A 25361-nucleotide genomic window follows, 5' to 3' on the forward strand; every position below is an offset into this window, starting at 1 on the left:
TTTAAAACTGAAAAGCAGAGATAAATTATTAATAAATCTGTAGCAATTAGCAATGGATAGTAAGGACTTCATGTGGAGGAAGGGAAGGAGCTATAGACATGACTAGGGCATTTAATCAAATCATTGCCTTTTTACCTAGCTACAATCATATCCAAGTACCAATGACAGAGGATCCATGGGGCCAGGCCACTCAATGATTAGAGATTTTTATGGATCCTGGTGGATAAAAGATTAAGAAGTGTTAGTATAATCTATTTTTCCAGTACCCATGAAAATGCTAAAAACACCATATGACTTTGTTTGGTCAAATCAAAATTTCCGCTAAAACCAAATGGGAGACACTGGTTTTTAATAATACTCTGTACTTGAAAAATCAGTCCCGTAAAAGCAAGGATCCTGATGATTCTATTATATAAGAAAATAGTTCTTACTATCACTATTTTATTGCCAATAGCAACATATAATTCAATGAAAAAAATGCTGGAGGTTGATTATTTTTTAAAGAAAACTAACTCAGCTAATACAACATCAGTGGTGGTATCCTTATTTAGCTGTTTATTTGTGCACTGGTTCAGATACTGCATTTGGGGGGGGGGGCGAGGGGGGCAGGGGGGCACACATTCCCTCTCATCTGGGATCTGAAAGCAAAAGCCCTTGAAGAATATGTTGCACAGCCTTCTCTCCCATCCATCCCTCCTGGAGCAGGGTCACTGCTTCTGAGCCAGGATAGCCAGTGCTTCATCCCACACCGGTTCTCTTTGGAAGAGAGTTTGAAACTGTCGCATGGTACTTTCTCCTTTAAACCCAAATTAGGGATTTCCTAAAGTTTCCTTTAACTGGACCCCCCTTTGTCTCCAAATAGTTCTGTGCTCGTTACATCACTATCAGTGTCCCATCCGACTTAAAATCCTCCGCTCACATCTTCCAGAAGGACCGCTGCCAGCTAATACAAGGTCTTCAGTAGGCTCATCACGCAGGGCCCTGTTCCTCAGCTTCCCGATGGGAGGCTGCAGCCTTTCCTAAGGTCCCCTCCCTTCCCCACACCAAATGCTGTCGTGGGGGTCAGGACTCAACGCTTTTCTGAAATGCCATCATAAATAACCTTCATCACCGTTCTGAGGACGTGCTTTTAAAGATTATTTAACTGGATTATTTTGGGTAGTAATTTTTCCACTTATCAGGAATGATATTAGTTTGCTTCCTTCCAGCAGTGCTCATAACTTGACTAAATAAATAGACTGGTATGAGGGAATGCAATCTAAGGGGACAGATATCACAGGACTTTGCCATGCTCCTGTACAGGGACCCATTTCAGTCAGTGAAGACTTGCCTGCCTATAAGGGCCTTTTTGCGGTATGTTTCAGAAAAGACAACGTGATGTGTGCAATCCTGACTTTAGTGCATTGGGATACTCATCACCCACAGGCGTCCACCTCATCCTAATTAGACTTGGTCTGCTCGGTTCCTGTTCGAGGTCTAAATAAGAGGTCTTTTTACTGATAGAGTGTTCATGCCACATACCATGGAATCTCCTTAATATTTTTCCCTGAAAGCGTTTTTATGCTAGTCAGTGGCTCATGTAGGTAAATTAGAAGTTGATTGCCACAAATGCAAATGTTATTGCATTAATGAGTGGCCATAATTCCTTTTTCCTTTTCCTGCATCTACAATAGCTTGTTTTAGATTGCCTGGCAATTAGCAAGTCTTACACATAATTTCAGGTCAGAGGACAATATTTCTTTATCAGGCAGATAGACGTCACTGGAATTGGGAATCCATACTGGAGTCAGGATCCCGTCTGATGGACCATCTTGGAACACTAGACCTAGTCCTAAACTGCCTGCCTTTGAAAAGTCACGCCCCCAGCGAGCTCCAGTTCTGTTGCCTTTGCCTCCTGTCTAAAGCACCTTTGTTTTGTTTCAGCTGGCAGGGTTCATCTACGCCTGTTATGTTGTGAAATGTATAACTGAAGAAGAGGACAGCTGTAAGTACTAAAGCTCTATTCTGTTTCTTTCAAGCTCAAAGCATCTTCCCAACTGCCTCCTGCCTAGCCTTCCTCGTGCTCAGACATTGTCCCCCAACATGTCATTAGAACAGGTGATAAGCCTTTCATATCCATAGGGCTCAAGTGTTTTCATAAAAGTATAGAGGATAGCAAAACAACTGGGGAAGGATTCATTTTGAAAACATATTTCTTTTTTATTGGAAAGTACTGTTAAGATCTTATAACAATTCAAGTAGGAAATAGGAAGGGGCAACTGGAGATGGAAGTGGTTTTTAAAATTGGTTAACTTGACTGTTCTGTTTCTATAAACCTTTTATTAGGTTTCGATAACTAATCAGTTTTACCCAGGACTACAAGCCTTAACAATCAACAATAGTTCCTAAAACTCTCACAAGAATTAACTTCGGATTAATTCAAGAAGTTTGTCTTCAGGAAAGCAAATTTTTATATTTCCTTTTTGTTCCTACTCTTGGATGCAAGTGGCTAGAACTCCGTGTCTGAGTCTCAGCGTTGAGTCCTATTGCTTGGTCCAGAGTTGAGATGGCGGTGCCCTCCTGCAGGCCTCGAGTGGCTCCACTGTCCTCTGCTCTTCCAAAAACAGCAGGTGCAAGGTTTCACTCTGCCCTTGCACCAAAGGATCTGAAAGAGGGGGATTGGGAAAAGACTTCGAGTCTCTCAGAGTGCTATCCTGGATACTTGCCCATGTACCTATATTTACTCAGGAAAAAGTCAAAATTGGGAATCATGCTTTTTGGTTTCCAAAAATATTCATAATGATGGGGTTTTGAGACAGAGGGGGAAAAAGTCAAGAATTCACTGCTCTGTTACAGGATCATTTGAGGAACACACAGTACATAGTTTATATTATTTTATCTATGAAAGGAAATGATGGCCCTTTTGCTAAAAAAGCATTTGTAAAACATTTTTCAGTGTATCAAGTGCTCTGTGAGGCTTTGGAGATTTTAAGATTGGTAGCACACAATCTTTTACCTCTAGGAATTTACCGTCTGGTAGGAAGAAGCAATGGTGTGGACAAATAAGTATAAAACCCTCCAGAGTGCATAGTGGGGGGAAATAGGAAAGGGGCCAGGATAGTCGTTATAGAGAAGAATACTCTTACACTCTTGAGCTTGGTCTTGAAGATGAAAGATGACTAGGGTAGCCAATGTGGGAGTAAGGTGATTCCAGGTAAAAGGTGAGAAAGCACCAAGGCATCTCATAGCTAGTCATGTTGGGAGCACAGAAGCCAAGTTAATATGACTGGGTTGTGTCCTGTGCTAGAGGTGGGCATCCAGAGAAGATTTGAAAAGAGAGCATGGATGAGACAGTAGAAAAATGGTGTGACAGAGTGAGGAGTTTGGTCCTTATTTTGTATAGCATGATGGCAAATCAATTGGCAGGTAGCTTATAAAAACAGAATAATACAATCAAATTTTTACTTGAGAAAAATCCCAGTGGTGTCAGTGTGAAGGAAAGACCAGAAGCAGTGGTACAGATTAGAGTAAGGGAGACTTGTTAGACCTAATGACAATGACTGAGGTATGAGATCATGAGGTCTGGACTGTGTTGTAGAGGGACAGCATAGATATGACAGGAGACATGCTGAAACAGGGTGCTTAATGGGCTATGGGTGGTACTGTGTAAGGGACAATTAAGACACTGATAGGTTCCTGGGTTTCTGGTATAAGTGAATGGGTACATGGAAATGTCACTTGAGGAAAATAGAATGGGAATGTGAAAATGGGTTTCATTTGAACAGGTTTAGATGAAGATGCCTAATGAATATTCAAGAGAAGACATCCATGAGTACTTGTCTTATGCACAAAAGATGTATTCCAAGGTAGGGAGGGTAATAGATTAATGGATTCTTAAATGCATGGACCCCACAAACTATGGACATGCATTCAGATATTACCATGCAGTGTTTTTGTGCCAAATCTTTAATGAAAGTAAAGTCTACAGTAAATTTCATATGAGAGTTGAGTTCCTTTAGCTATAATGATTGGTTTCATTTCACAATGACACCAGTGCATTTTTTACTTCAAAAAATACTGACACGCCAACTCGCCTAGACAGATAATCAGTATCTCTCAAGAATAGTATCTCCCAGAGGGAACCCTAGAAATACTGGTTCCATAAGATATACTGCTCAAAACTAGATCCCAAAGCCAAATAAGTTTGACACTGGAAATTTAGAATGTACATTTACAGAGTCACATCTTTGTGACCACTGCAATAAAGAAGGATATTCAATTTTTCTTAATCCACGATTGAGCCGTATTACATTGGATGACATATAGTGAGGCCAAATGCAGATCACAGTGAGAAGCCACAAATAGTTTTGCAGTTTTATTATACTCATAGTGTCCTGGGGCGAACACTTCATGCCACATAGGGCCACACAGAAAGCGCCAGGGTAGATCACAAGGCAGAGAGAGAGAGCAAACTATAGGCAAGCACCTTTACTGTGTTTTTTTTCCATCTAAGAAATGGGCAAGGCAGGCTAAGCAGGTTGAGTACTAGCTAGCTAACTGTAAAAGTGGCACCTTGTGAAGTGCATGTTCACTTGACTATTAGAGAATATAGTTTGGGGCTATCTAAATACCACATGATCTCACTCATTTGTGGAATATAAAGAACATTATAAACTATTGAACAAAAATAGATACAGAGGCAAAGAAGCATAGAACAGACTGTCAAACTACAGTGGGAAGTCAGGGAGGGCTGGGGGGCTAAGAGATCAACCGAAGGACTTGTATTCATGCATATAAGCATAACCAATGGACGCAACACACTGGGGAGGGGGCGTGAGGGCAAGTGCTTGGGGGTAGGGGAGGCCAGGGGGAGATCAATGGGGGGGGAGACATTTATTACTATTTATAATACCTTAAACAATAAAATAAATAAAATCTAAAAATAAATAAAGTCTCCAGGTATTTTAGTGAGCAAGGGCTTACGTGGGATCAGCCAGTGGTCATTTTGTAGATGTTAAGACATCAATTTACAAAAGTTAAAATTATAATAATATCCCAAACACCTGAACACAGAATGCTTTTTCATAAGAAGTCTTAATATTCCAGAGAATTGGAGTTCCAGAAAACACATTTTAGGGAATTCACCACGGATCTAGTTTTGGCCAAAACCAAATATGTTTTGAAAGATCAGGTTTCTCTTTCAAGCATCTAATCAACTATTTTCCCAGAGACTCTAAAATAATGCTTATGTCTTTATATGTATTTTGACCACAATACTTTATCTTCCTTTATTAACCCAACTTCTCATAGGCAAGTTTTATCATTTTAGTCTTTTTGCTCAGTGGACAAGATATGAATTACTTTTCTTATTTTTATATCCAAGTAGAATTACCTTGGAGTTCACAGGACTAAACAGCGTGCAGGAGATGCTCCTCTGGGCTACTTCTCTGTCCAGACAGTTATGAGTATTGAGTACAATGCTTTCATTTAATATTTTCATGTATTGTCATAGTCTTGGTCATTTGTATGTTCACCTCTAGACTCTGCCTAGAACACATGACTTCCAATGCTTAAGCGTAAAGGTTTGAAATTTCGGTCTAATTTTGGGTAATTATGTCACAGAGGAAATTATTTTGATCCTTTAAAAGCATCCTGGCTTGTTGAAAATCACACACACACACACACACACACACACACACAGAGGCACGCACGTGCGCGTACTCACAGAAAGTAAGCCCTGATGTATGGGACAGGTTTAACGTCTGGGTCATCGGGGAAGGGCTGGGTCTGTGTCTGCTCCTGCCTGCTGTGGATTTGTAATGAAGCATCCTGATAGGAGTGTCGTGCAGGAGGAGGTGCTACCTACCCGCCGGCTAGTGGGTTAAGTTTCCATCCCTCAGAGCCCCGATAGGAACAGAGAGCAGTTTGGGTTCTGTAACTGCTGAGCGAGGTAACAGCCCAAGTATGGCAACTGGAAGATTACAGTGTTCTTGGTGTCAGTATGAGGCTGGCCAGCCATGGGCTCAGTTTTGACACCTCAGACCTCAACAGCAAGTGTGGCAAGGGAGCCGCAGAGACCTCTGGGAGTAATGGAGAGGGTTCGGACTCAAACTTAGATGCGTGAAATAGCAATCAACCCTCATTGAACTAGGAGTGAGATTGCAGGCACGTCACATGCCTGAGAATTTTGTTTTTCTTATTTCTCCTTTTAAACAGGATCTCATTTGCTTTTCTAGAGCCCAGTTTGATGAATAGTTATATGGACATTTGAATGCAAAGTTATTGATTTTTCCTATGAAAAAGCCTGGACCTTGAAGCTTACGTCTCTTAGCCTTTCATTAGCTAAACCAGAGCCACAGCCTTTCATTAGCTAAGCCAGAGCCACGGCCTGAGAGGCGGCTGGCTGTGCAGGCTCACAGGACGCCACTGCCATCTGCTGTGCTTCCCGGGAGATAGCAGCCACCCTGGGAGCATAGGTGTCAAACAGAAAGATGGGACACTCCTGCCCCCAAGTATTCGTCACGAGGGGCTGCAGTGGTAAAATACAAAAACTGGGTGGCTTAGCCAACAGAACTTTATTTTTGCACAGTTCATAAGTCTGGAAGTCCAAGATCAAGATGTTGGCAGGTTTGGTTTCTTCTACCTTGGCTTACAGATGACTGGCATCTTGTTTTGTCCTCACATGGACTTTCTTCTCCGTGTGTACATGGCCTTGGTGTCTCTTATTCTTCTTATAAGGACACCAGACCTATTGAATTAGGGCCTCACACTTATGGCATCATTCAACCTTAATTACCTCTTGGCCTCATCTCCAAATACAATAACATGGGACGTAAGGCCTTTAATATATAAATTGGGGAAGAGAAGAGACACAATTCAGTTCATAACATCCCATATTCACACACGCACACACACACATACTCCCAGATATTTGAAAATATTTATGTGGCACAGAGTTGGGCTATCTTGGCTCACTGGCCCATTGGCTTCCTGTGGGTAAGAGGGTCCAGGCTACAGTGCCATTGGCCTCCCGAGCTCCATGCTCACCGTCTCCAGGCAGAAGCGTAGGGTCAGCACCTCCTGCTTGGGTCAGGGTGATCTGCCTTCCAATGAGAAGCTCCTCACCTGGGACCCTGCTCCAGAGGGTATGCCTTGACTCATGGACTCTATTTGAGTGGGACAACTATCCCAGCCTATCTTACCTAATAGTAGACAAACATGTAAATTGACTGTCCCTCCGCTATGCTCACCAGCCAATCAGGAGAGTATGCAAATTAACCCAACAAAGATGGCGGTTAATTTGCATACATAGGCCAAAGTGGCGGAGCGAAGACTGAAGGCTCCGGCTGGAGTGAAGGCCTGGGTTCCGGGTACCAAAGGAAAACTGGTGCCGGCAGCCAGAGGAAGGGAAGGCCTATTGCATGAATTTCTTTGTGCAATGGGCCTCTAGTCCTGTATAATAAAAGGCTAATATGCAAATTTTCCCCTCGACTGGGAGTTCAACCCCTCCCCCCTGGCCGGCCTGGCCTGATCACCCCAATAAGGGAGGACGGGCCGGACCCCACCGGTGCATGAATTCATGCACCGGGCCTCTAGTTGTTTTAGATTTGTTCATGAAAAGGCAGCCGTGTGTCTTAGGGGGAAAGGCTTTCTCCAGGAAAGCAGACACCCCTTGCTGAGCCGTCTTTGTGGCTGGCTCTACACCACACAATCTGGTGCCAGCCATGCTGAGTTTTCCTTATGACCTCTGGTCTTTTCAACTTGTTCTCTTTCACAATAGTCTGTGGAAGAAATAAGATGTTCTGAGATCCTGGTCTGATGTGCCTTTTATTACATACTATGCAGCTCTTCTCTCATTTAATCCTCAGTTCTGCACCACAGTCAGATGCCTACTTCAGTGATAGGACTAAGAACATATGTCTCTGCTTCATTAGCATCGTTAGATAAAAAAAATCACTGATCCATAATAGAAAAAAACAATCGTTTCATTTCTCATTTTTTATTATGCTTTCTTATAAACCTTTTGCTTCATAGCTAAGCTAAAACTAAACATCAGTCCTCTTTTTAAAAAATGGGTCCATTTTTCTAAGTAGACACTATCTTTTCTAAAAGAGATCTGATGTGTTATTAAATATTCAAATAATCTGGAAAAGGTTATGGCATGTCATTTTAAAAATATATTCTAGGGGACTTATTTTTTGAAAAATGAATTCTAGATGTTTAAACATGTAGGCGTACACATGCAGGAACCAAGCAACCAAGCACGAGTTCATAAAAACCTGTCCTGAATTCTTTAAACCCATTGGCCTTGGGATAAAAGTCCCAATCGATTTATAGAATCTTTCATTTGAAAAGCAAACCACAGGAAATTATTCACTTCTCTGAGGCTAATAATTTTCTGTTATTTTTGTTTGATCTTTTTCTTCTAAAGCCTGCTGGCCTGCACATCTGTGTATTGAACTCCGTTCTGTATGTTTTGATCATTTTTCCTGTTTGCCAAGATGATTGGGTTTGGATGCAATTCTTTGAGCACAATCATACACTCTCCCACCTGTGAGGGAGGCTGGGGGTGGCAGGGGGAGCAGGGAGGGCTAATCCCCCATTTAAAAATATTTGTTTCTTCCTGTTTATAAAAGATTGCATGTTGGCTGCAGAATGTATAGAAAATACAGATATAAAAAAATATAGAATGCCCCCACAATTCTGAACTGGTTCTCAGCATTTTGGCATATTATATGTCTCCTGGTCTTCCTTCTTTCCTCCCTTCTTTCCTTTCTTCCTTCTTTCCTATCTATCATCTGTCCATCTACCTGGTTGTTAGGGCCACACCATACATCTGTTTGGTAGCCTGTGCTTTCTTTCTTGTTACTTATATAAATCACTCTATATACATAACCTCAGGGGCAGGCAATTAGCAGTTTAAAAAAAGGTGTCAGCTTCTTGGGTGTCAGGTTGGCAGGTAGAGTTATGAGAATTATGTGTCTATTTTACTTTTTAAGTGTCATACTCAAGCAATCAAATGAAAGCATCATATATTATTGTTTTATCATGTCTTTATAACATTGTTTTGGAATTCTGAAAGTGGCTTGGTGAAATGATATTGTCCATATCTGCCAGCCTCCCTCCCAAAACAAAACTTGCAATTACTTTCCCCATCTCTGAACAGAATCACACATTATCCGAGACTGGAGCCCCAAACTTTTAATGCTGCTGATCTCTAGCCATGCTCTTCTGAACTGTAGTGGGACAAGGTAGAGGGTGTCATGTTGCTCCTTCTCCAACTCCCCAAAGCAGAGCAGCTCTGAATTTATTTAATTTTATGACTTTTTGTCCTACTTGAGATTTCTTTTGAACTAAGAATGCTGCAGGGCTTTAAACAATGGAAAACTATTGCCTATGGCTCTATTTCAACACCTTAACTTTATAGATCCATGAGGACTAATTGATGTGTCCAAGGTCACTGAGCTTGTTTGTGAACTTTTGATACCGATACAGCACATATTGACTCCTTCAGAGTAAGAGCGGGTTAGGGATGCCACTGAGGACCACACCTGTCTTGACCACGGCTATATCCGCAGCATCTAACATATCCCCTACCTAGAGCAGGACTCAGTAAGTATCTGGGAAACCAATGATGAGTCATTCAGCTCTGCACAAACATTTCCTGGACTATTTGGAAACTGCCAAGGAAATGTGACATTTTCTTAGACCCCAGTTTATCCAATTAAATGAATAACCAATTAGCATAAAGCCCCTTTTGTCACTTTCTAAGGGAATAAAAGGAAAAACAAAAACATGCTGTCATATGTAAAAGACTAAATAAATGATCGACCCCTGAAACAAATGCCCACGTATACATATGCCTCCTGTCAATCACATGCCAGTTCCTGTCAGTGGCAACAGCATTCCCCAACAGTGAGACAGGGCGATTTTTACAGTAACTCTCCCAAAATTAGCCCTGCTCTCTTTTTCAGCATACTGTTAAATTGCTCCCTCTTGTGGTCTTTGAAGAGAAAAGAAATGAGCTTTTGTCTTTCAATTAGGATATTCGGGTCAAAGTTGAGTCTGATTCTTCAACAATTACTTCTTACTCTCCTCCTTTTCTCATAATGTCTCCTCCATTATACTATACTGCTTTTTATACACACTCGCGCACACATTCACACCTACACATGTGCACCATGTCATCTTTAAATAAGGCTTATGTTTCCAATTCAAAAATATGAGGAAAAGAAAGTGATTCATTCTCTATCTTTTGTTGATTCAATACAATAGGGACCTTGATTCTAACTTTAGTTTATGTGTTACAGAAGCAAGCACCAGGCCCTTGTTTCAACAGAACCAATATTGAGGCCTTTGTTTATAAAGAATCAATGTTGACACTATTCAGACTAGCAGGGGAAGGCCTTTCACTGGGGTGTAATAGAGGAGGTATTTCATTTAGAACAATCAAGCCATCCAGTAGAAGAATCATATTCAAGTGTTATAACCAGACTCAATAGAAAAGAAAGCCAAAGCATGTGCACGGGAGAAGTGGTGACATTTACAGAAATGATTCCATGAAGTATCTTCTATTCCGATGTTCTGATCATTCTGCTTCTTCTTTCTTCCCATTTTGCGATGCCCCGCCCACCTGCCATGGGGGTTCTGTATCTGTTTCCTCACCATCTCTTGAAACTCGCATGGATAATGACCTGAGAAAGAAAGCAGCTGAGTGGCAGCAAAAAAATAGGATGCTTTTAGCACCAGGTGTAGATCTACGTGCTCGAAAAATAAAGTTGCTATGTCCCTCCGGCCCCTCTGGAAAGAACAAATGAGAAGCAGACCGCGTGCTGGCACAGGAAGCAGAATTCTGAAAGCCCTGGGGCTGAGAAAGGAGACCGCACTTTAAAAGTTCATCTTGTGATAATGAATGATGCTGGCGGGGGTGCCCACTTCATTATGCCCAGTTGTGCTTTCCTTCTGGAAGAGGCAGCTAATGGAAACAGGAGGCTGGGCTTAGCTATTTCCTTTCTAACAGCAGGGGAACTCAGTACTGCATCTCTAAGGAAGACCACCAGGTATGCAGAACTGAACAGTGAGCACAGAGCTGAAAGAGCTCCTTGTAGGTAGGTGAGTGTAAGGGAAACCCTCAATCCTGTGTGACATTTAAAGGAGGCTGTTCCAGCAGCAGAGAGGCAACTGGGGAGGCCTGCACCAGGACTGGGTGGCCTTCTGTCGCAGGGAGCGAAGGAGAAACAAACTAGAAGCTCGCAGGAGGTGAGGTTTGTTTAAATAATAGAAAGTAATTAGGCTGAAGACAAAAATCAGCGATGGCATTTTATAATTACAGTTAATTTAAAGGTTAATTTCCTTTGGTGCTGAAATCTTATTTAAAACATTTACCAGAAAAGGAAATTAGGATGTTACTATCAAGAGGCATAGAGTGCTTCTGGGAACCCATGCCTATTATCACTTGAAATTAGGTTAGGCCCAAAGTGGGAATTTCAATTCATTTCTGTGTAATAATAGACAGTGGTCAGGGCTCGGAGTCAGCAGGGTTGGCTGGGGCGGGCAGTGCAAAATTTGCATTTTTGGCTTTGTTGGTTTATGGGATTAATTGCAAGTGTTTCCAACAAAGGATCTTAGTTTCTACATGAATAGTCCTGACATAAAAAGAAAATTGGATATGGATTGCTGCTTTTGTAACTAATGAAGTTGATGTTGAAGGAATTCCCAAGAGCAGAGAGGCGAAAGGAAGCCCGTAGTCACACATCCATACACCTACATCACTGAAATGAACTGAATGGGGCGACAGTATTTCTATTGGCTACAAACCTGTCAATCCTATTCCGCTCTCCCAGGCCCCACCTTTCCATCACTCTGTGTTCCAGTTGGGAATTGTCGTGCCTCGGGTTTCAAATATATATATATATATCCTATTCAGCAGCCCATCTCCCTTGGAACTTGACTAGAAAAAATCAATGCATAATAGTAGCAATAGCCAGAGGGAATTAATTCTTCTGTACTAACTTCCCTGCTTACTATGCCTTTGCAGATTTGCTCTTTGTTAATATTTTATTAGTACCACTGGCCTGTAAACCACGCCCAGCAATATGGAATTGTGCAGAACCATAGAGCTATGAACAACATTAGCAATCACCTACTCTAATCCTCTAATTTTAGAGGAAAGGAGTGCTCCAACACTTGCTCCAAATCAAATAGTCATCTAGAAGCAGAACTGGGAGCAGACGTTAAGTTTCTTGATTCTAGTTATATTTTCCACATCACTTTGCTATGATACCTGAAATAGGTTCTTTCAACACATCATTCTCAAGGACCACCCTGTGGTAGGCTGGGGTTAGTCTACTAGGGATGAGGCAGGAACCAAACAGATACTGTCTTTGCCTTCATGGTACTTACGGTCCAGCACATGGTTCACATGAGATATTACACTGAAGTGTAATGAGCCATCAGACAAGGAGAGTAGGGGGTGCAGTGGGCATGCACCCAGGGGCACTTGGCCCAATTAAGACTAGAAATGATTCCCTAAGGAAGCAACATTTCAACTGAAACCTAAAAGATAAATCTTTGCTATGTACAATTAGCAAAAATAGATGTGCCTTTTGAAAAGAGGACTACATTTTTTTATCTATATTGACCAAATATATGCCATAATTCACACAGGAGTAATCTCAAGTGTTTTTAATGAGCTCGATATAGCAAATCTAGTTTTGACTTTCCCAACTATCAATAAAAAGGTTAGAGCAACGGCTGGACATTCTCTTTCCTGAAACTGCAGCAGTTGTTCTAAGAAAAAGATGATCCATTTAGGCTCAGGAGCTTTGTGAGTTTCCTTTCTGGAGGGTGCAAAATGATGCACAGATTATGTTGGCAAAAAATGCAGGGCAAGAGTATTTCTCAATTGGAATATTATAGCATGCATGCTTTGTTTTTTTATTTCCGTGATATGCGTACATTAATGTGCCCACACCCAATTAAAGCCACTGTGTCTAAATGAGCTGTGCATTCTAAATATATTCTGGAGGTCAGCTGAGAAACATACCCAATCGTGTCTAACTAGCTCACCTATTGCTAGTAATAACTGCTCTCAATTTCAACTGAAAGGCATGTCATGTATAATTGAAAGCAGTTCTAACAGGGGAGAACAAAGCACTGGTGAATCTAATCTGTCCAAACCGCATGGCACAAAGCAGGCCCAGGCACCTTTAAGGCGTTTAGTTACTGCATCATGTTCTGCACAGTTCTCCACATCTACCGAAAGGTATCCGGATGCATCATTTTCTGACTCATCACTACTCACTTCATAAAAGCCCTTGACTCCCTTCCTCAGGGAGGCTCATTTGGATCATCTTCCTTAGGGAGAACGAAGGGTTCTTCATCACCAATATCAAAATTATCTGCCTGACCGTGAACCCCTATCTTTGCTCCCACCTTGTTCTCTTGCCTCCCTCCTGGAGAAACGTATTAAATCTTCACTTAGGGGCCTCCCTCCACTGGGACCCTTAGCCTTCCTCCCTTCCTACATCCATGCCTGATGAGGGTCAGACTCAGTTTCTCCACCCCCAGTCCTGGGTGGCTCACATTGCTGGAGAAAGCGATGAACACAGGAGAGAATGCTCTCTCCTGCCCAACACTGCTTTCACTTCCCTGCTGCTGACAGTGCCTTCACTCCTTCCACTGACTCGCCGCAGGACCCGTTCCAAACCTCTCCAAGCCCCTTAAGCCTAAGACCAAAACCTGAGGAAATCAATGCTATCAAACAAAAAGTCCTCGCTTTCCCCAAGAACCTCAACAACACTCCAAACCAGCAATTATCCTTTTGCCTCCTACAGCCCTGCCCAAATCCAAGAGGAGTAGGTAAGCTTTTCCTCTCCAAAGAAGCCTTCCACCAAGCATTGGCCTATGTCCTCCTTCTCATCCAGGAGGCTGAGCTCTCAGTGTCTTTATTCTTGCTCACTCCATTGGATCATTCCTTTCCCTGCATTCGTGTCTAAGACTCACAAACTACAGACCAGGCTGGTCCCAGCCTCTCTCTGTCCTGAGGATAATATACAGGGTGATGGCCAAAAATATTTGGAATATGGAAACTCAGATACACGTAGTTTTCCTATATGAACTTTATTTCCTTTTTTCTGCATTTCTACATTTCTACGCCTATTGCTTGTCAGACCACAGTTAACCAACTAAGTGGGCACTTAGAGGATTTCCGTAGACCTACATCAGCTTTCGCAGCTTCTGCTGATAACTTCTACGAGTATACTGACGTCATACCATGCGAAACTCTAGTAAGTTCTAGGGAAAGTTCTTATCCTCTCAGTAAAGAACCTAGATGTGTGTTTGAAAGCATAACTCAAATAATTCTCTTTGTATAAATCTATTACAAAAGGAGATCAGATCCCAAATCTATCCATGATGTCTTTAATACACTTGCCTGTAAGTATTACACGCATATGATTCTCTCAGTAACCTTATGAAGTTGGGACTGTTTTATCATCCCCCTCTTACGGAGGAAGATGGTAAGACCCAGAGCAGTTGGGACCTGCCTGTGGGTAAGATGCTGGTAAGAAGTGAAGGCACAAGCTAAGCCCAGGTCTTTGACTCCAAAGCCCTCAATCTTTACACTACTTCACAGCGTCCTTGTGATGTGTCCAAGCAGTGGCTTTTCTTATTAGAAGACTCTTCGATAAAGACCCCGGTCTCAGCAGAAAGCCAGCATGTGCCTCACCTACGGTGTTGCCCTCTCTGAGAACTGGCCGAAAGAGACAAGAGCAGAAACACAAAACAGTTTTATCAGGTGGAACTTGTATTTCATTTTTGTAAGTTTTTAGAGCCTAAAGCTTAAAGTGATTACTCACACTACTTCTCATTAAAGAAATGTTTTATTTATTATGACACCATTGTAGGGATTGCTTTTCACTTTCCTTTTTTAGCATATGTGAATGTGTTTCTGAGTTTAAAATACTGAAGGTCTGATTCCGAGACAACCAAGAGAGAAACATACAAAATAAGCACCTAAGACCCCGAGGAACAGGGTTAGGGAGTGAAGCATCTGTAGTGCTGGAGGGAAGAAGTCTCATTTCATTCACTGCGGCTTCGCCTGCCAGAGTGCTCCATGCATCACACTATAGTGACCTTTCAGGCAATCACTGGATAACGCACCCCATCCCCCCAAAGGGTTGTGCTTTCCTAATCAGAAAAAGCCATACTCAGATCCCACTCAGGATGTTAGCCTAGACCGAGCACCTCAAGCTCACACCGTGAGCTGAGTTGGTGCCACTAAGAAGTCTACGTAGGACAGAGGTGGTTCTCTTGGGCCTGTGGTTGGTTGTGTTCTAAATTCCTTTTGTGCCACTGGGGAGAAGTACCCTGGAAATCCTTACCTGCAGAGATGATGGATATACACTCTATTTTCATGGGCCCACACAAATTCTTTAATGTCTTCCAGTGGGTGCTTGTAAATATTTAGGCGTAGCTCTGTGTAAACTGCCTTTCAAATGTTCCCTTCCTGGTCTGTTCCAGCTCTGTGTCCAAAAGGGAGAATGTTGACTAGGGGGTTTGTCGTTAATAACCAAGGTACAATTTTATATTACAATACCACACCGCCAACATGTATTTAAAAAGGCATTTTTAGGTTTCCTGAACTCGATGTTCATCATTAAAAGGTTTCAATAAAAGGGAAACTCACAAAAGGGAATATATTTTAGCAGAGGATATTTATTCAAAAAGCATTTTTCTTTTACTAGATAATTTCTAATGTCTACTATTGTTAATGCTATTAAATCGTAGTTATTAAAATGATATGGCACTTTACTAGTACAAAATAATAGGACCTCCCTATGCCTCCATAGGTCAGATGTAAACACACCCATACTGCAGATAGGAAAACTAAGGCAAAAAGAAAACTCTGTAGTGATTGCAAAGAAAACAATAACAATCCTGGATTGTCTTCATTGGACCCAAGGCAAATTCCTCCAAAGAGACAAAGATTAAGAAGTACAAAGTTTATTGTCTCACCCTCTACCCAGTTGTATACTTCTGCTTTGGATCTATAAACTGGCCAGAAAGGTAACTGTGTTTTTTCTATGAGTTCTCAACATACCCAACACTTGATAGCATTTATTAATGAACTAGAGGCCAAGTGCACAAAATTCTTGCACTCCGGGGGTGGGGGGGGGGGCCTCAGTCCGGCCTGCACCCTCTCACAGTCCAGGAGCCCTCAGTGTGGAGCGGGCCTAAGCCATCAGTCAGACATCCTTATCACTGCCTCAGAGGTGGGAGAGGCTCCCGCCACCGCCACTGCGTGAGCCTGGCTTATGGCTGAGCGGCGCTCCCCCTGTGAGAGCACACTGACCACCAGGGGGAAGCTCCTGCATTGAGCAACTGGCCCCTGGTGGTCAGTGTGCATCATAGTGACCAGTCATTCCACCATTCAGTCAATTTGCATATTAGCCTTTTATTATATAGGACTAGAGGCCCGGTGCACAAAAATTTGTGCACTCAGGGGGGTCCCTCAGCCCTGCCTGTGCCTCTCGCAGTCTTGGACCCCTCGGGGAATGTCCACCTGCTGGCTTAGGCCCACTCCCCGGGGAATCGGGCCTAAGCTGGCAGTCAGACACCCCTCTGGCAGCCCGGGAGCCCTTGAGGGATGTCCACTTGCCAGTGGGGAGCAGGCCTAAGCTGCAGTTGGACATCCTTAGTGCTGCTGAGGAGGCGGGAGAGGCTCCCACCACCACCGCTGTACTGGCAGCCATCAGCCTGGCTTGTGGCTGAGCAGAGCTCCCCCTGTGGGAGCGCACTGACCACCAGGGGGCAGCTCCTGCATTGAGTGTCTGCCCCCTGGTGGTCAGTGTGTGTCATAGTGACCACTCATTCCCAGTCATTCTGCTGTTAGGGTCAGTTTTCATATTACCCTTTTATTATATAGGATAGAGGCCTGGTACACAGGTGGGGGCTGGCTGCTTTGCCCTGAATGGTGTCCCGGATCAGGGTGGGGTCCCGCTGGGATGCCTGGCCAGCCTGGGTGAGGGGCTGAGGGCTGTTTTCAGGCTGGCCACATCCCTTTCAGGGTGGAGGTCCCTGCTGGGTGCCTGTAGATGACTCTCTCACCCTAGTCATTTTGATGCTAAAATATATCCTCCCCTCTTTCCTTCTGCTCCTCTAGGCCAAAGAAACGGCAGTGGTGGCTTCTCCTTGCTGGTATCCAAAACGTTTCTTTAATCTCACAGGACTCAGGCATCAACTCACATTCTAGATCTCCCATCAAAGGTCTTTTCTTTATTATTGTTCAAGGCCTTATGAAGGAAAGGGTAAAAGCACTCAGTCAAATCCCACTTAGAAATTTTATCAGCATCTTCCATACTCTAATTGATTGCCTTTTGTTTTTTGTTTTTTGTGGGGTTTTTTTTTACAGCTCATTCAGTAAATGCATATGAGGGTCTTCCATGAGCCAATCTATGTTCTGGGGCCTGGGGCTATAGGAAAAGTAGTAAACTGTCCATCTTATGCAGTTACATTATAGTGGAGGAATCAACAAATAAACAAGTACATTTACTACTTGTCAGGTAAAGATATATTGCAGTGAATCAAAATAAAGCCCAGTGAGGAGAAATAAATTCATGATTTATTGGGGGGGGCAAGGAATCACCTGAAACTAATATAAAATATTGAATGTCATCAATAATTGAAAAAAAAATTAATGACAGCAAGTCCCCAATTTGCTTTGCACCAATTTCAGTTACATTTCCCTTTTTCTAAGCATTTCCTGGTCCTTGCCATTTACATGTGCCACTTGTAAATTAAATACTACATTTCCAAATTAAGCCAAACACCAACTTATTCCTGACACTCTTTTCTGTTCTGGTAAAGGTAACAACATTCTTCTAGCCAACTAATTTCTAAAAATCAACTTTGAATCTTGCCTTTTGCTTCCCTTCCCTCATATTCAAAACCTTGTCATGTTCTAGGTTTTCTACCCCTTTCTCTATTTATCTTGTACTCATTGTCATATTTTTTTCTCATCCTCCTAATTCTAATTCAGGCCTTCAATAATTCCTCTGTCTTTCACATTTTATAATAAGCATTGAAATAGCAGAGACAATACACCAAGTGGCTATAAGAAAAACATCTCTCCTTACTTTGAAAAACATTGCTGTAATCAGAGGTCACAAGATGAGGCTGAGAATATAAATAATTTCTGGGTGGAAGGACTGCTTAAATGTTTATATGATGTCTGCACGAGTTATCAGACACAAAGGAAATGAATAAACCTTGAAAGATGCTTGCTATATCACCTCTTACAGGTACATCACAGAAAATCAAAACTTGTTTGTAACTATCACTGGCAAATCCAGCACAGGTGGGTTTTTGTTTTGTTCATGGTTCACATCAGAATATTCTGAGAATATTAGATTGAAGTTTGGAAGAAGATGAAGGAGTAAGTTTTCTATAAAGAACAGATAAAAGTTACTAGAGAATAAATAACAAAGGTAGACATCTACAACCAATAGAGGACTCTGACCATTAAAAGATCAACGGTAGTGGGTCAGTTAGATCCCATATATTCCTATTCGTCTCCCTCAGATATTTAGGAAGACATCCATACAAGTACTCAGAATGAATGCCTGTGGGAAATGATCTTACCTCATTCCATTGTCTGTGAACACAGGCATGTATATAAAATAAAGTACAGGTTTAATTCTGGTTTAAATTTGACACCCCCATCCACCTACCCAATGAATGAAATGGTAAAAACCATCCTGGTTACATTCAAATCTTCTTTTCTCTTCATGGCTAATAAGAGTAAGCCCCGGACAACTCAAGCTCCATTTGCAATGCATGCTAGATATATCTCATTTTCCCTGAAGCCTTTTCTCATGTCTTAGGAAGGTACATTGCTCTGGACTCAAGCTTTGTCTCCCATTTTGGGTCCAGATTCTATCCACTGGACTTGAAGATTTATCTTTGTTTCTTCAGGTTATCTCTTGGTTTATTCCATGATCTTTGGCTGATAATTACCATCTTCCTTTTTCTGCTATTCATCTGAAATCCTGAGGGGAGGCGGGAGGGCCTAAGGAAATATTTAAAAATAATAACACATTAACCTGAGCTTGACTTGGATCTCAATACCAGTGGAGGAGACGCTATTGTTTACGTCTACTCTGATCTTAAGCTACTCTAAGCCACTCTATTCTCCAGAGTGAGGACCATCCCACTGAAAGGGAACCTCAGAAAAGATAAACTTTAATGCTGTGAAAATCCTCAGCAAACTATTCCTCAAGTACAGTCTTAGTGTTCACAAGAGTGAACCCAAATGAAAGAGAATTTGGGCTCCATCTGCAGCAAATCTCCAGTCATCGACAATAATTTCTCAAAATACAAACTTTAAATATAGTGGCTATTAAATTGTTATTTAGCTCTTTTGGTTCTGCTTATATTAGCTAATGTATAAATGTGGGTAATTCAGAAAACAAAAGGTGTTCATTCTCTTTTCACTCATCTTCTATAAAATACTTGGTATAGCTCCACAGTTGTCCCAAATTAAATAATTTCTGTCTTTCTCTCTCCTACACTGCATAGGCTTAGAATGAGTCCTGATTTCTTTCAGGGGCTTTTAATTTTATTTTTCCAAACCATATGTCTAACCCAACACTGTATATTCCTTATCTTATTGTATCCTCAAGCTAATTGTATGAAGTAATTATTATAATTCCTACTTTAAGAGCAGTTAAGTGATTTGTCTAAGGTCACACAACTGGCAAATGGTCAAAGCAGTATTTGAATCATGATCCTTCCAACATCAGGGTCTCTGTTTTTTTCATTATACTATTTTAATTTTGATGAGAAGGGAAATTCTGCCTTAAAAAAAGTCACAATAAGAAATTATATATAAACCATAAAAAGACATGGAGGCACTTTAAATGCATATTACTAAGTGAAAGAAGCCAGTCAGAAATGGATACACACTGTATGAGTCCAATTACATGACATTCTATAAGATAATGTAGACAGTTAAAAGATCAGTGGTTGCACATGATCTCACTCATTTGTGGATATAATAAACAACATAAACTGATGAACAAAAATAGATCCAGAAACACAAAAGCATCTAACAGACTGTCAAACCTCAGAGGGAAGGTGGGGGCAGGGGTGGTAAGAGATCAAACAAAGGACTTGTATACATGCATATACGCATAATCGATGGATAAAGATAGTAGGGGGGTGAGGGTATGTGCTGGGAGGTGGGAGTGGCCAGGGAGAGGTCAATGGGGGAAAAAGGAGACATGTAATACTTTACACAATAAATAACTTAAATTAAAAAAAAAAAATCAGTGACTGCTAGGGACTAGGGGAGAAGCAGACATAAGAAGGCAGAGCACAGAGGATTTCTAGGGCAGTAAAACTGCTCTGTATGATACATATCATTATACATTTGTCAAAACCCATCCTAATATATAAAAACTCAGGGTCCATAATGTCCAAAATGACTGAAGGCTCGACCTAGCAGAAGTCAGTCCTGCAGTCAGTGCTGGGTTGCCGTGGTGACCCAGCACTGACTGCTGAGGGGGTTGCAGATTGGACCCGGAAAGAGGCCTGGAGAGAGAAGCAGGGTCTGATCCGTAGCCTCCGTGGCAGCTGTTGATCAGCCCTTGCCTCTTTCTTTCTCTCTGGGCCTGGCCAGCAGCCACACCTCTCTTTCTCTCCAGGCCTCCCTGGAGGCTGCTGATCAGCTCCGCCTCTCTGATCAGGCCCAGCGATAGGCCTATGACTGACATAGAAACCAACCAATCAGAACCAAATCTGGGTGAACTATGAGGAGCCAATGGCTGCCTAGGAGGTGGAGCTTTTGACGCTGACTGGCATAGAAACCGACCAATCAGAACCTAATCTGGGTGAACTGGGAAGGCACAACCTAAGGTGGGTGCTGAGGAGGGGTTTTAAGGGCAACAGCTGTTTGGTGTAAGGTGTAAGAAAGCAGTTCGATTTTTTAATGACCGGTTTGGCACTATAGTTCATATGGCCAGCTATCAGTTCAGATATAGGGATTATGTATTTTTGTCTGCCAAGAGCATCTCCTCCTGATGAAAAAGGCTTTTCCCCCCATTTAAGCAATCCTATCCTACATAATCTATCTATACTAATAAAAGGGTAATATGCTAATTAGACCAGGTTGACCAGCCATATTCAAGACATCCAACTTCCTTCCGGACAAAGCCATGTTGGTGGGGGCTGAGGCAGAGGCAGTTAGGGGTGATCATGCCGGCGGGTGAGGGCAGTTGGGGGCGATCAGGCCAGCAGGGAAGGGCAGTTGGGGGTGAGATAAGGCTGGCAGGGGAGGGCAGTTAGGGCAATCAGGCAGGCAGAGGCAGTTAGGGGCAATCAGGCCATCAGGGGAGAGCATTGGGGGCAAGATCAGGTTGGCAGGGGAGGGCAGTTGAGGGCAACCAGGCTGGCAGGGGAGGACAGTTGGGGGCGAGATCAGACCAGCAGGGGAGGACAGTTAGGGGTGATCAGGCAGGCAGAGACAGATGGAGACAAGATCAGGCTGGCAGAGGAGGGAAGTTGGGGGTAAGATCAGGCCAGCAGGGGAAGGCCGTTGGGGGAAAGCTCAGGCTGGCAGGGGAGGGCAATTGGGGCAACCAGGCCAATGGGGTAGGACAGTTGGGGGCAACCAGGTTGGCAGGGGTGGGCAGTTAGGGGTGATCAGGCAGGCAGAGGCAGTTAGGGGTGATCAGGCCGGCAGGAAAGAGCACTTGTGGGCAAGATCAGGCTGGAAGTGGAGGGCAGTTAGGGGCGATCAGGAAGGCAAGCAGAGGCAGTTAGGGCCAATCATGCAGGTAGGCAGGTGAGCGGTTAGGAGCCAGCAGTCCCAAATTGTGAGAGGGATATCTGATTGCTGCCAGTCAGACATCCCCTAAGGGGTCCCCAATTGGAGAGGGTGCAGGCTGGGCTGAGGGACCCCCCAACCCCCGTGCACAAATTTCATGCACCAGGCCACTAGTAGATTATAAAACACCAAGAGTGAACCCCAGTGTAAACTCTGGACTCTGGATGGCAATGATGGGTCAATGTACCTTCATCAGTTGTAACAAAGGTTCCACTCTGAGGGAGGTTGATAGGGAGGTTGTACGTCTGTGGGGACAGGAGGTATATATGAACTCTGTACTTTCTGCTCAATTTTGCTGTAAACCTAAAACTGCTCAAAAAAATAAAATCTAATTTCAAAAAATATTTCCCCACTAAACAGACAAATAGAAATTATAGATTTTACGTTACTTCACGCCTTGCTCCACTTTCTACCCATAACACTTAAGACATTATAAAGAGAACAAAAATTAGTTAAAACTAAGCCAATAGAATAAGATACTAGAAGTATAAATATCCGAGGGCATCCTAATTCAGCCTGTGTTTCCCTTTCTTTCTCCTTCCTATCATCTATCTGGTCATCCTTTTGGTTGTTTTCATTTTATTCCCACCACACAACTTCTACAGCCAGGAATGGAAAAAGAGAAAACAAAAGCAAATGTTTTCACAATACTCTTAGTATTTATGGTTCCAGTTACCATTGCTGCCAAAACGTAGTGTGTAAAACAATCATTTATTATGCTCACGGATTCCATGGGTTAAGAATTCAGACAGAGCACATGGAGGATGGCTTGTCTCAGGTCTGTAATGTGAGGGATCTTAGCTGGGAAAACTCCAACACTGGGCTGACTCAACAGCTGGGGGCTGCAATCATTTGGAGGCAATTTTTCTTCACATGTCTGGGTGTTAATACTGGCTGGGACCTCAGCTAGCTTCACAGCCAAAATACATATCCCTGGATTCTCCATCAGTCTCTCTGTGTGGGCTAGTTTGGATTTCCTAGTTTGGACATGATGACCGTGTTCTAAGAGAGAGCATCCCAAAAGAGCAAGACGGAAGTGTATGACATTTTTATGATCTAGCCTTGGGAATCACATTAGTGTCACTCATAGCATACTCTATTGGTCAAAGCAGCCACAAAGGTCTACCCAGCTTCCAGAGGGAGGGACATAGCCGCAAATGGGAGGTGTGTCAAGATCACATTGTAAGCACATATGGAATAGAAGGTATTGCTTTTGGCATTTTGGAAAATATAATTTATTGCAATAACTCTTGTTATATTTTATTATACCTTAAATATCTAGGTATTGTTGCATTTGAATGTTTAGTTAGACATTGCTCCTCATCTTTATTTGTGATTATCTGTTTCAGATTATAAACCACATGATGGCAGGGATAGCCGTGTTAAGTTCATTTTCATGAGCTCCAACATAGAGCCTTATACTTGACAACCATAGTATACAGCATTATGATGCAATTGCTGATAGATACATGCACTTGAGCCATCATTATTTTTTACATGTGTAATGTGTTGCAGCTAATCTCTATAAAAAGGCATATAGCATCTTTACAATTTTGTATTGACGAGAGAGAGAGAGAGAGAGAAGAGAGATTTGATGTTCCACTTACTTATGCATTCATTGGTTGCTTCTTCTTTGTGCCCTGACCGGAGATCGAACCCAAAACCCTGGTGTATCAGGACAATGCTCTAACCAATGGGATGCACAGCCACGGCACCTATAGCATGTTTAATATGCAAGTGAGTCTTGTTACAAAAATTAGATCTTGGTAGCTTGAGAGGAGTACCTAGTTCTTCCAAGTGAATAGATTCTTGTAAAGCAATAATAGAATCTCACAGGTGAGTGGGGAACCACTTCCTTGAGGAAACTATCTTTTTTTTCCCTTCTGCGATTAGTCACTTTCGATTTAATAGATTATTAAAAGGTGTATTTGAGGAATCAGTGTGAGACCTTGATCATGGATGTTGATCTCTTCTGAAAAGTTAATTAATGAAGGCAATTGTCCCTTTTCAGTTGATTTCATAGGTGGCTTTGATTCTTATGGCTATCAAGGGCCTCAGAAGACATCTCATTTACAACTGCAGCCTATGTACATGTAAGTACTTTACTTGGGTGGTTTTCATCTGGGGTACCACAAGATGGTGAAGGAAATTTCTGTGGCACAAAATAGATGGCATGCAACTTTCCTTCAGTTATATACTTTAGCATTTCTCTCCTATTCATATCGTTTTGACTGGGATAACTCTGATTCCATTTTCTTCATAATTATTTTAAAATTTAACTTAGAAATGCCACATCTAAAGTTACCTTAAGTCTTATATAAGTATCAACTACATGGCTAAAAAAAACCTCTAATCATATACTAATTTTTGAATTACCCAAAAGTTGCATATACTTAAAATCATATAACATTGTAGGTGGTTATATGTGACTATATATAAACCATATGTTTTGGTTTTCCCAGGAGAGTCTAGATTTACACAGGTTGTCCTGGTATAATTATTATCAGCACCCCCAGTTAGATAATAAGTGTTATTATCACTCCAGTTAGATATAGTGTTTAAAAAATCAAAAACTGAGCAATACTTTATCATTTCTGTGATTTGAAAAGTGAAAATAAAGCCAAACTATTAATACTGAAACCTATCAGACCCTTAACTCTAGCACCCCAGAGAGCAGATATACGATCAGAGCCTGATTTTTATATCTGTGTTTAGGCAAATTCCCTTGGATAACAACTGATAACAAATTCTATATATCAGCATCAAGTGATATGCTGAATTGCAAGCGAAGATCAAAATAGAAAGTAAGATTCCAATTCATTTTGAAATGTGAGCTTCTCTCTTTGAAGATATGTGTTTGTTGTCATTGTCCTCCACCATTGAATCATTTTACCTTTTAATATTGTTAGTTTGTAGGATAACAAGTGTGTTTTTGGAGTATTTCTCTGGAGAAATTAATCTTTATGCATACCTTTTCAGCTTCTTTTTAAAAGGGGAATGATCTATGCAGCATGCCTCCATTTTTCTTTGTGTCTCTTGTAGTTGTTCCCTGGAAGATCTGGTAGCTGATAGAAAAGCCTCTATCAATTCAAATATCAGGCAATATTATGTGTCATTCAAATCATTTCTTCTGTAAACAGTACTTCACATATCTCCACTTTTATATCTCCACAACACTGTCCCAATTCTAGCATTCATGGCCTTAAGTTTTCCATTCTTGTTCTTATTTTAGAACCCCTATCCCATCATTCTTGTGGCCTCTAAATTGACCTTCCTAAAGGACCACTCTGATCATTTCACTCCCCAGTCCACACACTATCAATGACTTCCTGTTACATACCGAGCAAAGTCCAAGCTCCTAATCAAAACCTGGAAATCTACTCAGATCTGGAAGGTTTTGTTGAAACATATCTCTTCTCCTCAACCCTTAATAACTTTTAAGTCCCAATCATATGCAGATGATGCTTGAAGATGCTAGGAAAATGTAATGATGAAT

At 42.0% G+C, this 25361-nt stretch overlaps 1 protein-coding gene across 2 annotated transcripts in view; it reads left to right on the top strand.

The window, feature by feature from the left end:
* Positions 1-25361, top strand: part of NKAIN2 (sodium/potassium transporting ATPase interacting 2) — an 806271-nt gene that overhangs the window by 775815 nt on the left and 5095 nt on the right. Inside the window, exons 5-7 of one of the 2 annotated variants that reach the window (XR_009453396.1) lie at positions 1924-1984; positions 23877-23958; positions 24581-24669. Coding sequence is in view for 1 of the 2 variants with exons in the window: in XM_059700239.1 (XP_059556222.1) it covers positions 1924-1984; positions 23877-23958 (143 nt within the window). In the remaining variant the exon portion in view is untranslated. The remainder of the gene's footprint in view (positions 1-1923; positions 1985-23876; positions 23959-24580; positions 24670-25361) is intronic. The other variant, XM_059700239.1, reaches the window with a different exon arrangement.

The sequence above is a fragment of the Myotis daubentonii genome, chromosome 6, assembly GCF_963259705.1.
Source record: "Myotis daubentonii chromosome 6, mMyoDau2.1, whole genome shotgun sequence".
NCBI lineage: Eukaryota > Metazoa > Chordata > Mammalia > Chiroptera > Vespertilionidae > Myotis > Myotis daubentonii.